This window comes from Cherax quadricarinatus, chromosome 41 (assembly GCF_038502225.1).
Source record: "Cherax quadricarinatus isolate ZL_2023a chromosome 41, ASM3850222v1, whole genome shotgun sequence".
Classification (NCBI taxonomy): domain Eukaryota; kingdom Metazoa; phylum Arthropoda; class Malacostraca; order Decapoda; family Parastacidae; genus Cherax; species Cherax quadricarinatus.
Genome location: NC_091332.1, coordinates 25,118,813 through 25,134,847, shown reverse-complemented (window position 1 = coordinate 25,134,847; position 16,035 = coordinate 25,118,813). Strand labels below are relative to the sequence as shown.

The window sequence follows — 16,035 nt, the reverse complement described above, 5'->3', positions numbered from 1 at the left end:
ACCCTCTCCAGGTATATATATATATATATATATATATATATATATATATATATATATATATATATATATATATATATATATATATATATATATATAAACACTGATCTCTGGCTGAAGGAGACTCGAACCTACGAACCTTAGGACAAGGTATGCAGTGCTTTACCAATCTACCCACACTGGACCAATACCTTGGAGTGTAGCATGAGCTACACGTTTGATCCAAGGCAGCCAGCTTTCAGGGAGAAGGCTTACAGCTTTTCATCTCATCCCCTGCATGCATCAGCCTTACTAGAGATTTGAACAATGCAAGGAATTCGCGAGAGCATGCGAAATATACACAAACACTGATCTCTGGCTGAAGGAGACTCGAACCTACGAACCTTAGGACAAGGTACGCAGTGCTTTACCAATCTACCCACACTGGACCAATACCTTGGCGTGTAGCATGAGCTACACGTTTGATCCAAGGCAGCCAGCTTTCAGGGAGAAGGCTTACAGCTTTTCATCTCATCCCCTGCATGCATCAGCCTTACTAGAGATTTGAACAATGCAAGGAATTCGCGAGAGCATGCGAAATATACACAAACACTGATCTCTGGCTGAAGGAGACTCGAACCTACGAACCTTAGGACAAGGTACGCAGTGCTTTACCAATCTACCCACACTGGACCAATACCTTGGCGTGTAGCATGAGCTACACGTTTGATCCAAGGCAGCCAGCTTTCAGGGAGAAGGCTTACAGCTTTTCATCTCATCCCCTGCATGCATCAGCCTTACTAGAGATTTGAACAATACAAGGAATTCGCGAGAGCATGCGAAATATACACAAACACTGATCTCTGGCTGAAGGAGACTCGAACCTACGAACCTTAGGACAAGGTACGCAGTGCTTTACCAATCTACCCACACTGGACCAATACATTGGCGTGTAGCATGAGCTACACGTTTGATCCAAGGCAGCCAGCTTTCAGGGAGAAGGCTTATAGCTTTTCATCTCATCCCCTGCATGCATCAGCCTTACTAGAGATTTGAACAATGCAAGGAATTCGCGAGAGCATGCGAAATATACACAAACACTGATCTCTGGCTGAAGGAGACTCGAACCTACGAACCTTAGGACAAGGTACGCAGTGCTTTACCAATCTACCCACACTGGACCTTGGCGTGTAGCATGAGCTACACGTTTGATCCAAGGCAGCCAGCTTTCAGGGAGAAGGCTTACAGCTTTTCATCTCATCCCCTGCATGCATCAGCCTTACTAGAGATTTGAACAATGCAAGGAATTCGCGAGAGCATGCGAAATATACACAAACACTGATCTCTGGCTGAAGGAGACTCGAACCTACGAACCTTAGGACAAGGTACGCAGTGCTTTACCAATCTACCCACACTGGACCAATACCTTGGCGTGTAGCATGAGCTACACGTTTGATCCAAGGCAGCCAGCTTTCAGGGAGAAGGCTTACAGCTTTTCATCTCATCCCCTGCATGCATCAGCCTTACTAGATATTTGAACAATGCAAGGAATTCGCGAGAGCATGCGAAATATACACAAACACTGATCTCTGGCTGAAGGAGACTCGAACCTACGAACCTTAGGACAAGGTACGCAGTGCTTTACCAATCTACCCACACTGGACCTTGGCGTGTAGCATGAGCTACACGTTTGATCCAAGGCAGCCAGCTTTCAGGGAGAAGGCTTACAGCTTTTCATCTCATCCCCTGCATGCATCAGCCTTACTAGAGATTTGAACAATGCAAGGAATTCGCGAGAGCATGCGAAATATACACAAACACTGATCTCTGGCTGAAGGAGACTCGAACCTACGAACCTTAGGACAAGGTACGCAGTGCTTTACCAATCTACCCACACTGGACCAATACCTTGGCGTGTAGCATGAGCTACACGTTTGATCCAAGGCAGCCAGCTTTCAGGGAGAAGGCTTACAGCTTTTCATCTCATCCCCTGCATGCATCAGCCTTACTAGAGATTTGAACAATGCAAGGAATTCGCAGGCATTACCCCTTTGAACAGCAGCACTGAGCCGCTGGAACAGAAAACTAGCTGCCCTGGGATCCCTAGTTACCCTGATATATATATATATATATATATATATATATATATATATATATATATATATATATATATATATATATATATATATATATATATATATATATATATATCAACAAGTTGGGCCGTCTCCCACCGAGGCAGGGTGACCCAAAAAGAAAATCCCCAAAAAGAAAATATTTTCATCATTCAACACTTTCACCTCACTCATACATAATCACTGTTTTGGAGAGGTGCTCAGAACATAACAGTTTAGAAACATGTACAAAGATATACAACATATCCCTCCAAACTGCTAATATCCTAAACTCCTCCTTTAAAGTGCAGGCACTGTACTTCCCATTTCCAGTACTCAAGTCCGGCTATATAAAAATAACGGGTTTCCCTGAATCCCTTCACTACATATTACCTTGCTCACACTCCAACAGCTCGTCAGGTCCAAAATACCATTCGTCTTCATTCACTCCTATTGAACACGCTCACACACGCCTGCTGGAAGTCCAAGCCCCTCGCCCACAAAACCTCCCTTCAACCTTTTCGAGGACGACCCCTACCCTGCCTTCCTTCCCCTACAGATTTATACACTCTCCATGTCATTCTACTTTGATCCATTCTCTCTAAATGACCAAACCACCTCAACAACCCCTCTTCTTCAAGTTTCTCCTACGTATGGACTAATGAAGCCACTGTGTGGCGAAACGTTTCCTCAATAAAGATACCCAAGAGTTGCACATATGTCTAATTTATCAACATGTCGGTTCTCTGAACCATTCATCTACAAACCCCTCTTCAGCTCTCTGACTAATACTTTTATTAACTCCACACCTTCTCCTAATTTCCACACTCCGAATTTTCTACATAATATTTACACCACACATTGCCCTCAGACAGGACATCTCCACTGCCTCCAACCGCCTCCTCGCTGCAGCATTTACAACCCAAGCTTCACACCTATATAAGAGTGTTGGTACTACTATACTTTCATACATTCCCTTCTTTGCCTCACAGATAATGTTTTTTTGTCTCCACATATACCTCAATGCACCATTCACCTTTTTTCCTTCATCAATTCTATGGTTAACCTCATCCTTCATAAATCCATCCACTGACACGTCAACTCCCAAATATCTGAAAACATTCACTTCTTCCATACTCCTCCTCTTCAATTTGATATCCATTTTTTCTTTATCTAAATCATTTGATACCCTCATCACCTTACTCTTTTCTATGTTCACTTTCAACTTTCTACCTTTACACACTCTCCCAAACTCGTCCACTAACCTTTGCAACTTTTCTTTAGAATCTCCCATAAGCACAGTATCATCAGCAAAAAATAACTGTGTCAATTCCCATTTTGTATTTGATTCTCCATCATTTAATCCCACCCCTCTCCCGAACACCCTAGCATTTACTTCTTTTACAACCCCATCTATATTAAACAACCATGGTGACACTACATATCCCTGTCTAAGACCTACTTTTACCGAGAAGTAGTCTCCCTCTCTTCTACACACACTAACCTGAGCCTCACTATCCTCATAAAAACTCTTTACCGCATTTAGTAATTTACTACCTATTCCATATACTTGCAACATCTGCCACATTGCTCCTCTATCCACTCTATCATATGCCTTTTCTAAATCCATAAATTCAATGAAAACTTCCCTCCCTTTATCTAAATACTGTTCCCATATATGCTTCAATGTAAACACTTGATCTACACATCCCCTACCCACTCTAAAACCTCCTTGCTCATCCACAATCCTCTGTCTTGCCTCTAATTCTTTCAATAATAACCCTACCATACACTTTTCCTGGTATAGTCAGTAAACTTATTTCTCTATAATTTTTACAATCTCTTTTGTCCCCTTCCCTTTATATGATGGAATTATACATGCTCTCTGCCAATCCCTAGGTACTTTCCCCTCTTTCATACATTTATTAAGCAAAAATACCAACCACTCCACCACTATATCCCCCCCCCCTGCTTTTAATATTTGTCATGATCCTGTCAGTTTCATCTGCTTTACCCCCTTTCATTCTACGTAATGCCTCACGCACCTCCCCCACACTCACATCCAGCTCTTCTTCACTCCTAAACGATGGTATACCACCCTGGCCAGTGCATGAAATTACCGCCTCCCTTTCTTCGTCGACATTTAAAAGTTTCTCAAAATATTCCCGCCATCTACCCAATACCTCCATCTTCCCTTCTACTAACTCCCCTACTCTGTTTTTAACTGACAAGTCCATTCATTCCTTAGGCTTTCTTAACTTGTTTATCTCACTCCAAAATTTTTCTTATTTTCATCAAAATTTCTTGACAGTGCCTCTCCCACTCTATCATCTGCTCTGCTTTGCACTCTCTCACCACTCTCTTCACCTTTCTTTTGCTCTCCATATACTCTGCTCTTCTTATAACACTTCTGTTTTGTAAAAACCTCTCATAAGCTAACTTTTTCTCTTTTATCACACCCTTTACTTCATCATTCCACCAATCACTCCTCTTTCCTCCTGCACCCTCCCTCCTATAGCCACAGACTTCTGCCCCACATTCTAATACTGCATTTTTAAAACTATTCCAACCCACTTCAACCACCCGCCCCCACTACTCATACTTGCACTAGCCCACCTTTCTGTCAATAGTTGTTTATATCTCACCCGAACTTCTTCCTCCCTTAGTTTATACACTTTCACCTCTCTCTTACTTGCTGTTGCCATTTTCCTTTTGTCCCATCTACCTCTTAATCTAACTGTAGCTACAACTAAATAATGATCCGATATATCAGTTGCCCCTCTGTAAACATGTTCATCCTGAAGCCTACCCATCAACCTTTTATCCGCCAATATATAATCTAACAAACTACTTATGTGCTACATCATACCTTGCATATTAATCCTCTTTTTTTTCAAAAAATATGTATTACTTATTAGCAAACCTCTTTCTACACATTGCTCAATTAAAGGCTCCCCATTTTCATTTACCCCTGGCACCCCAGATTTACCTACTACTCCCTCCACAACATTTTTACCCACTTCAGCACTGAAATTCCCAACCACAAGTATTCACACTTGGTTCAAAACTCTCCACACACTCGCTCAACATTTCCCAAAACCTCTTTCCTCTACACTTCTCTCTTCTCCAGGTGCATATATGCTTACCATAACCCACTTTTCACATCCAACCTTTATTTTACTCTACATAATTCTTGAATTAATAAATTTATAGTCCATCTTTTCCTGCCATAGCTTATCCTTCAACATTATTGCTACTCCTTCTTTAGCTCTAACTCTACTTGAAACCCCTGACCTAATCCCATTTACTTCTCTCCACTGAAACTCTCCCACCCCCTTCAGTTTTGTTTCACTTAACCTTTTCAGGGTTTCGGACGTACTAGTACGCCTAAATTCTAGCGCCCTCAAATCTAGTTAGAGAAAGCTGGTAGGCCTACATATGACTCCCTCATGACTGATCACATTTTGTTAGTCTGGGGCCCAGCGCATACATGTATGAACCTCTATGTTGTGATCTGAGTAATATTTCGTATCAGATCATTGTCAGTGTATTCTGTAATCTTGTTGGTTCTTTTATTTGCTGGTTTAAGGTGAATTTGGTGCAGAGATTTAAAAGCTCGTGTATGTGCGAGTTTTCATCTGAGCTGCCTCCTGGGGTTATCTCTGCTACAGCATTATTTGTTACATTCCTCCAATTTAGGTGCCTTAGGTTGAAATCCCCAGGAGCAACATGTTTGGGGAAGGAGTTGGAAGATTTTCCAGACAGTTCTCTATTGTCAGAAGCTGTTCCTGGAATTGTTGGGAAGTTGCATCCGGAGGCTTATATACAACCACAATGACCTGGTTCTGGTTCTCAAACTGGCAAAACATCATCATCATCATCTGAGGTGTTTAGTAGTTCCGAGCATATCAGCGACTCTGTGACGTACAGGTCAACCTCCCCCCCCCCTTCCCCCTTTTGCCTGTTCACTCTGTCGCATCTGTGTAGGTTATAACCCGGGATCCATAATTCATTGTTAAAGTGATCCTTTATGTGGGTTTCTGTGAAAACTGCGAACACTGCGTTTAACTCAGTAAGCAGTCCATGGATGAAAGGTATTTTGTTTGTTGCTGGCTTTAGACCCTGTATATTTGCATATATATATATATATATATATATATATATATATATATATATATATATATATATATATATATATATATATATATGCAGTGACAACTGTGACAATTCCCACAAAGTGGGAGTTGTCACAGTTGCTCTTTGCTGATGACACTGTGATTTTCGGAGATTCTGAAGAGAAGCTGCAGAGGTTAGTGGATGAATTTGGTAGGGTATGTAAAAGAAGAAAATTTAAAGTGAATATAGGAAAGAGTAAGGTGATGAGGATAACAAAAAGATTAGGTGACGAAAGATTGGATATCAGATTGGAGGGAGAAAGTATGGAGGAGATGAATGTATTCAGATATTTAAAAGTGGAAGTGTTAGCAGATGGGTCTATGAAGGATGAAGGGAAAAGGGTGAGTGGTGCACTTAGGAGTCTGGAGACAAAGAACTTTGTCCATGGAACCAAAGAGGGGAATGTATGAGTGTATAGTTGTACCAACTCTTTTGTATGGGTGTGAAGCATGGGTGATGAATGTTGCAATGAGGAGAAGGCTGGAGGCAGTGGAGATGTCATGTCTGAGGGCATTGTGTGGTGTGAATATAATGCAGAGAATTCATAGTTTGGAAATTAGGAGGTGTGGGATTACCAAAACTATTATCCAGAGGGCTGAGGAAGGGTTGTTGAGGTGGTTTGGACATGTAGAAATAATGGAACAAAACAGAATGACTTCGAGTGTGTATAAATCTGTAGTGGGGGGAAGGCAGGGTAGGGGTCGACCTAGGAAGGGTTGGAGGGAGGGGGGGTAAAGGAGGTTTTGTGTGCGAGGGGCTTGGACTTCCAGCAAGCATGCGTGAGCGTATTTGATAGGAGTGAATGGAGACAAATGGTTTTTAATACTTGACATGCTGTTGGAGTGTGAACAAAGTAACATTTATGAAGGGATTCAGGGAAACCGGTTGGCCTGGAGATGGGCAGTACAGTGTCTGCACTCTGAAGGAGGGGTGTTAATGCTGCAGTTTCATAACTGTATTGTAAAGCACCCTTCTGGCAAGACAGTGATAAATGATGATGAAAATTTTTCTTTTTCGGGCCACCCTGCCTTGGTGGGAATCGGTCGATGTGTTAATAATAATAATAAATAAATAAATATATATATATATATATATATATATATATATATATATATATATATATATATATATATATATATATATATATATATAAATAAACAAACACTGATCTCTGGCTGAAGAAGACTCGAACCTACGGACCTTGAAACAAGGTACGCAGTGCTATATCAATCTCACCACACTGGACCAATGCCTTGGAGTCCAGCTTGCGCTAGACTTTGATTATATATATATATATATATATATATATATATATATATATATATATATATATATATATATATATATATATATATATATATATATGATTTTAAAGCAACAAACTATGCCGGCATACAAAAATGGAGGATCAGCCACATAGCCTACCTGGCCTAGAATATGGCTGGTGGTAGGAGAAAACAAGTCTAGTGAGTTTACTTGATGGCTAAAGTTATAAGCCACAGTAGTTAGTGTGTCGGTCTAGACTAAAGCATCAAGTGTCTGGTCTGAGACCTAGATTCAATACCCCGCCAAAACGCAGTCCTATTCTTTTCATATCAAGAAACGCAAAGGAATATTTACCTGCTATCTTACATGTTCACAAGACAAAGACCAGAAATTTGGGCAGTCACAACACATAACAAGTTTCTGTTTTACATTCTTAACACAGGATAGTTGCACCTCCTTTATCTTTGTTTTTGTAGGTAACAGGCTAAAAAAAACTAACCAATAATTTTTCAAGAACGAACATACATTATTAAAAATACTAAAATGAAATAAACCTACCCCAATCCGAACATCCTTAAGGTAACTTCAATCATAAAATAGGTAGAGAAGGCAAGTGAGCAGTACTCGATGGGGTCATTGTTGGTGGGGTGGTTGAAGAGATCCACGAAGAGGAGGATCATATCAATGAGGATGAGCAGCGCCGTCAGTAAGCGCACCACGAAGTGCTCCACAAACCGTCGCGTCCGCCACTGCATGTAGCTAATTGTAATGAGAAAATAATATTTGACTTGATAAAGCTGAAGAGCGAAACGTTGCCACAATAAAATGTCACATTACTTACACATGTGTCCGTTTACCTAACAATATTTAACTCTTATATAATCTGTGAAAATTTATAAGTAGTGACAAATTCTCTCTAATGTTCTCAATAACATCGAAATTCTCAAGCATAGATTCTTAATAATTTATCTAATATTGAACCTTAATTTTCTTTCAATTATCATAAACAGAATACTATTCAATTTAATGTAATAAAAACTAGATGCATTTCTGGTACTGCTCGATCCGAGAAAGTTATCCCCGTATTTCATAAGCCCAGCCTCCTCTACCTCAATGAACGCAACAAAAATATTGGAGGGTGGTCACAATATTCCAATTCATAAAAATATGTATACCTGTGTGTGTGTGTGCGTGTGCGTAAGTGTGTGCGTGTGTGTGTGTGCGTGTGTGTGTGTGCGTGTGTGCGTGTGTGTGTGCGTGTGTGCGTGTGTGTGTGTGTGTGCGTGTGTGTGTGTGCGTGCGTGTGTGTGTGTGTGTGTGTGTGCGTGTGTGTGTGCGTGTGTGTGTGTGGGTGTGTGCGTGTGTGCGTGTGTGCGTGTGTGTGTGTGTGTGTGTGTGTGTGTGTGTGTTTGTGTCCCCTCCCCAATCTTCATGACTTTGCATTTGGCTGGATTGAATTCGAGGAGCCAGTTACTGGACCACATGTCCAGCCTCTCCAGGTCTCTTTGCAGTCCTGCCTCATCCTCGTCCGATTTAATTCTTCTCATCAACTTCACGTCATCTGCGAACAGGGACACTTCAGAGTCTATTCCTTCCATCATGTCGTTCACATATATCAAAAATAGCACTGGTCCTAGAACTGACCCCTGTGGGACCCCGCTCGTAACAGGCGCCCACTGTGATACCTCTTCACGTACCATGACTCGTTGCTGCCTCCCTGTCAGGTATTCCCTTATCCATTGCAGTGCCCTTCCTTTTATGTGTGCCTGATCCTCCAGCTTCTGCACTAATCTCTTGTGGGGAACTGTGTCAAAGGCCTTCCTGCAGTCTAGGAAAACGCAATCTACCCAACCCTCTCTCTCGTGTCTTACTTCTGTTACCTTGTCATAAAACTCCAGGAGGTTTGTGATACAAGATTTGCCTTCCATGAACCCATGCTGGTTTTCATTTATAATCTTGTTCCTTTCCAGGTGTTCGACCACTCTCCTCCTGATAATCTTCTCCATGACTTTGCACACAATACATGTCAGAGACACAGGTCTGTAGTTTAGTGCCTCGTTTCTGTTTCCTTTCTTAAATATGAGGACTACATTAGCTGTCTTCCATTTCTCAGGTAGTTGCCCAGTTTCAAGGGATGTGTTGAAGATTGTGGTTAGAGGCACACACAGCATCTCTGCTCCTTCTCTAAGGACCCATGGGGAGATGTTGTCCGGTCCCATCGCCTTTGAGGTGTCAAGGTCACTTAAGAGCTTCTTCACCTCCTCCTCAGTTGTTCGTATGTCATCCAACACTTGTTGGTATATTCCCTCTTGATGTTCCCTTCTGTGCTGTCTTCCCACAGCCCTTCCTGTCTCTACTGTAAAAACTTCCTTAAATCTCCTGTTCAGCTCCTCACATACCTCCTGATCATTTCTTGTGAGTTCTCCACCTTCTGTCCTTAATCTGATCACCTGGTCTTTGACTGTTGTCTTCCTCCTGATGTGGCTATACAACAGTTTCGGGTCAGTCTTGATTCTCGATGCTATGTCATTTTCATACTGTCGCTGGGCCTCCCTCCTTACCTGTGCGTACTCATTCCTGGCTCTGCGACTGATCTCCCTATTTTCGTGTGTTCTCTGCCTTCTGTACTTTTTCCATTCTCTATTGCACTTTGTTTTTGCCTCCTTACACCGTCGGGTAAACCAGGGGCTTGTTCTGGTCTTCCCGTTGTTACTGTTGCCCTTGGGAATGAACCTTTCCACTGCCTCCTTGCATTTTGTTGCTACATATTCCATCATTTCATTTACTGGCTTTCCTGCCAGTTCTCTGTCCCACTGGACCTCCCGCATGAAGTTCTTCAACCCTATGTAGTCCCCTCTTTTATAGTCAGGCTTTTCCCATTCTACTCCTGTTATTCTCTCCACTTGCAGCTCTACGCCTCCTGCAGTTCTGTGGTGGATTATACATCGTGTGTGTGTGTGTGTGTGTGTGTGTGGGTGTGTGTGTGTGTGTGTGTGTGTGTGTGTGTGTGTGTGCGCGTGCGTGCGCGCGAGCGAGCGCAAATAATACTGCAACAAGACAAAAATCGAACACAGGACATTGAGCCATCCTCCTGGGAACCTTGCTAACCTCCCGACGTATTAGCTAATCAAAAATGGTTATAATAACAACCCTCAGCTTTTAAAGGGATGGACCGGTAAGCCAGCGAAAGGCCTCGGTCAGATGACCAAAAGCCCCAGTGACGGGTCATCATATGACCAAGACCGGCGTCAGGAAACACTTGCCTTGTTTCCTGACAAACCTTACCTAACCTAACCTTAGTCAACTGCACCACCATGCTACAAACATCAGGTGCCCGGCAGGTACACTGGTCATCTCACTTCTTGACGCCAGCACATTGGTGGCCGTAATTTGCCAAAGGAACTGATTTCATTCTCCTCCCGTTGAGATACAGACCTCACGAGCACAAAGCTCACGCTGTTGTTGAGTGACATTAGTCCCAATTTGCCAATTTTATTGAATAAATGGTTATATTAATTTTGATTCAATAACTAAATAATGCTTCTTCTGATTAGCTTCAAAATATTATTGACGAATATTATTTAGTTTAAGTTGGTGCAAATCTGACATTTTACTCAAACCAATTTTGGTATCTTACTGGCATTTTTCTTCAAAGTGGATTTTTAAAAGCAGCAAAATCAAATACTCTTTCTTACGGCATTGTAGAGAACTTTTAATAGAATTTAAATAAGAAAACTAGAAAGCATAAAAAAATCTTATTATAAAGGCATTTTCTTATGTTCCGGAACATTCTCAGCAACATTTTCGTTTGCTTTCTCACAATTTTTCGTTTATTACTCAAGAACGTATTATTCGATCGACTTCAAATTTTCAACACTGGTGTAATGTAGCTTGGGCAAGATTTATGGGACTATCCGCATGCCTGGGTGACCTTAATGCAATGTTACGCAAGTCATTATCAAATTTTTATTTGCGTGATAACTGGAGAGGCTCCTCTGAAGGTTGGTGTATTTGATGCAATGTTGAGATGCCATCTTGTCACTTTTAATCTAGAAATGGTATAGTATTATTTTATATTACATTATTTTGCCTTGATGCTGGTGAGGAGCTCTTGATCCAAGGAACTGGGCTTATCTTTTCCTTGGATCGAATTTGAATGCCTTCCATTCCACAAGCTCCTAATGACCCCTACAGGATTAGCGCTTTCCTCTGATTAAAATATAACAATTGTGAACAGAATCAATCTCCAATGAAACAGATGGAATATTTCATGAGTTTATGCTGTTTACCTAGAGAGGGTTTCGGGGGTCAACGCCCCCGCACCCGGTCTGAGACCAGGCCTCATGGTGGATCAGGGTCTGATAAACCAGGCTGTTACTGTTGGCCGCACACAAGCTGACGTACGAACCACAGCCCAGTTGGTCAGGTACTGACTTTAGGTGCCTGTCCAGTGCCTTCTTGAAGACAGCCAGGGGTCTATTGGTAATCCCCCTTATGTATGCTGGGAGGCAGTTGAACAGTCTTGGGCCCCGGACACTTACTGTGTTGTCTCTCAGTGTACACGTGGCGCCCCCTGCTTTTCATCGGGGGGATGTTGCATCTCCTACCGAGTCTTTTGCTTTCATAGGGAGTGATTTTCGTGTGTAGGTTCGGTACCAATCCCTCCAAGACCTCCCAAGTGTATATTATCATGTTTCTCTCTCGCCTGCGTTCGAGGGAATACAGATCAAGGACCTTTAACCGCTCCCAGTAGTTTAGGTGCCTTATAGTACTTATGTGCGCCGTGAAAGTTCTTTGTACACTCTCCAGGTCTGCAATGTCGCCAGCCTTGAAGGGGGCCGTTAGTGTACAGCAGTATTCCAGCCTAGAGAGCACAAGCGATTTGAAGAAAATCGTCATGGGCTTGACATCCCTAGTTTTGAAGGTTCTCATTATCCATCCTATCATTTTCCTAGCGGATGAGGTAGATACATTGTGGTCTTTGAAGGCGAGATCCTCTGACATTATCACTCCCAGGTCCTTCACATTACTTTTCCGCTCTACTGTATGGTTAGAATTTGTTGTATACCCTGTGCCTTGTGGAACAGAGCTTTTTACCATGGCTGCCTGGGACTTTACTCTGTTTACTATTACTCTTTATGTTCTATTTGTCAGGGAGTTTTAGATCCATCTACATCTGTATTTTGTTTATCCTCTACAGCATCCAGGACCTTGTCATAGTGGTCCAGTAGCTGGGACAGGCAGGAGCGACCTGTTCTAAACCCGTGTTGCCCTGGGTTGTGTAACTGATGAGTTGGCGATCTTGCTTCTTAGAACCCTCTCCAAGATTTTTATGATATGGGATGTTAGTGCTATCGGTCTGTAGTTCTTTGCAATTGTTTTACTGCCACCTTTGTGGAGTGTGGCTATGTCTGTTGTTTTTAGTGTGTGTGGGATGACCCCTGTGTCCATGCTCCCTCTCCATAAAACGCTGAAGGCACGCGATAGGGACTTCTTGCAATTCTTGATGAACATGGAGTTCCACGAGTCAGGGCCTGGGGCAGAGTGCATGGGCAAGTCATTAATAGCCTCTTCAAAAGTCTTGTGGAGTTAGAATAATATCCGAGATTTTTGTGTGTAGGCACAAATTTTGCAGTATTCTGCCCAATAACTAGAAAATGAATGTTCTGGTCAACTTTAACGTTATAGTGTTGATGTGTTTTACTCAAAGGAAACAATCTTGATGTTAGCTTGTGTAAGTTATCATGTGCCAATTTTATTAATCAAATTGGTTTCTGTGAAATAACTGAAGAACGTCTTTTCTTATCAGAAACATCACAGTTTCTGACTTTATTTGGTTATATAGGATAAACCATCTTAAAGTTCTTTTATGTGCCTATAATATGTGTGCCTTCAAGACCTTTGTAAAAAATTGTATGTTATGTATACTAAGCTTACACATTACTTACTGTATTTTCACAGTAGTTGGTTTAGTCTTACTTTGAAAAAATTTGGATTGATTTTGGCCTGTGTAGGTCCCAATTTGCTTTTATTTGAAGACACTGGCATAACTGAAATATTGCTTTACATGCGAAAATTTCCAAGTGTCGCATCTGATTAGCTTCAACTCTTCCATGTTCATAACTTGGTCATGAAACATCTGAGCGGCTTCAAATTTAATATTCTTGCGTATTTAAGGATAGTGGTCTCTTTGAATGGTATGAATTATATTCAGGCTGTGTATATCGTAATCTATCATTCTCTGAAGAAATCTGGATATTAGTTTCTATGTGATGACTTGTGAATGCCTCTTCTGATTCGCTTCAGTTCTCCAACACTAATATTTAACTGCATTATCAACTTGTGCCGCACTGCGTACTATTCCAATAATATGCACCGAGGCACAGTGGACTGGGGTCATGAACACGGAGTTACCTTCTTCAGATAGCGTAGCAACCGAAATACATCCATTTTTATAAGCAAACACATTTCCATCCTAACTCAGGTACACTATGCTATGTCTACTGCATTGTATACAAAAAATCCCTAACACTTCTTACTTCCTTGCACTGGAAAATAAATCATGTAGCATTTGAAATTTTCATTAGGCTAATTTATAAGCTATACTGTAGAAGTACTCGGCAAACTGTTCACAGCACCATAACTGTACTGGAACTATACTGCTAACTCTTCAATTAAAAGACTGCACCATCAGTTATAACCGCTTGAACAATAAGATAACCTTCATGTATGCAACCAAGATAATTTTACAGTTATAAGTTTCTAACTCACTGAACGGTAAGAATCGAACTCATGGCAAACCAACCCTAAAACTAGCAGTCGTTACACTATTCACTGTACCATGCCGCCAGTAATAAATTTCACCTAACTAGGGCATTTCTGTACAATATAGGAAGTTTAGCATGGGCCCCACCATGACCACAATGAAGGATTTTAAAGACAAGTCTCTCAGGAACATAGCGGTGGTGTCCTCTAACTCGGCTCCTTTCTAAGCCCTTATGAATGAATGCTCGACAAATCTTATCTAACCAAACCTAATCGAGAAATCGTAATGACATTATTTACAATCGTGTTATAAAAATTATCATATCAGTAAATCCCTAAAATGGTTCCAATAATCACATAATTGTTATATAGGCATTTAGTGTTGGTAAGTTATGTAAATTAAATCCAGAATAAGCCAACAAGAACCCGTAACATAATTCACTTACTAAAGATTACAGCCTGGAACTGGAGGATTAGATGGGTCTTCAAAGCCCATCTCTATCTCTAACTCATGCTGGTCTGCATCGTATTCCAAGAACTTGGTTGTACGCTGCCACACCTACATAATAAAAATAACGTATTAACAAACTACTAAGTAGCTTTAAAAAGAAGTTCAACGAATACATAACTGGGAATTCACAACTAGCACATAATTCGGAGTGGAAACCTGAGACGTTTTGGACCTCCTTTAACCGTATCGAAACGTCTTCTAGTTTCCATTTCAAAGTGTGAGTTAGATGTAAAGTGTTGCAGATATGGTAGTGTGACTTATCGTTGGTATGATAACTAGATGAGGAGCAAGACAGCGACTCCACCATCACTCACACACTGATCAACAATACTGATAATAAACCCACGTGTTTTGTAAACCATTTTTTCTACCTGAAGACGAAGTGCGCTTCTCTGATACCTTAAACTCCTTTGTTCTTATCATTATTAGGGTCAATTCTACATAATTTATTATATGACCACTGTAAAGGTTATGTAGGCCTATATAAACACTTAGGCTCAGAGAAACAGCATAGAATCAATATTACTCATATTATCTTCCCTGCATATTTTAATTAGGTTATATATGCTTTATTTTACGTTTCCAGTTAAAATTAAATTGGCTAAATTAACCATGCAGTGATTATGGTTAGTCTAGTCTGCCGTGGTGTGTATATACGTTTAAACTCTTATTAAACTGTAGTTTGAGTTTGATTGTTTTAACAAGATTAATCGTGAATGTGAAAAAGAGAGTAATTTTTTTATATAGTTTGGATTAAATATTTGCTTGTTATAGGCAAAACTATCACAGTTTGAAACGTTAATTTCAATTATAAAAATATCTTTCAACTTAGGATTAATAATAATCTGAGTATGACATTCCAATTATAATTTGCTTCATATTAACATGAAAATCAATGTTATATTCAATGTTGTCTTCATAAGTAACTAGACGACATTGTCCACTTTTATACTATTGAGATTATTTTCCGCTCAACAATTCTAATCAACTTAGTTTGTGAAGTGGGAAATTATGCTGGGCAGGTCCAACTCTCACCCACCCACACCATGGGCAGGTCCAACTCTCACCCACCCACACCATGGGCAGGTCCAACTCTCACCCACCCACACCATGGGCAGGTCCAACTCTCACCCACCTACACCATGGGCAGGTCCAACTCTCACCCACCCACACCATGGGCAGGTCCAACTCTCACCCACCCACACCATGGGCAGGTCCAACTCTCAC

At 41.1% G+C, this 16,035-nt stretch overlaps 1 protein-coding gene across 2 annotated transcripts in view; it reads right to left on the bottom strand.

Moving 5' to 3' along the window:
* LOC128695977 (phosphatidylinositol 3,4,5-trisphosphate 3-phosphatase TPTE2) overlaps positions 1-16,035 on the bottom strand; it is a 602,430-nt gene that overhangs the window by 166,444 nt on the left and 419,951 nt on the right. For both annotated transcript variants that reach the window (XM_070093099.1, XM_070093098.1), the window contains 2 exons: positions 14,744-14,856; positions 8,091-8,291 (listed from right to left, as the gene is read on the bottom strand). In XM_070093099.1, the coding sequence (XP_069949200.1) occupies positions 8,091-8,291; positions 14,744-14,856 (314 nt within the window). The remainder of the gene's footprint in view (positions 1-8,090; positions 8,292-14,743; positions 14,857-16,035) is intronic.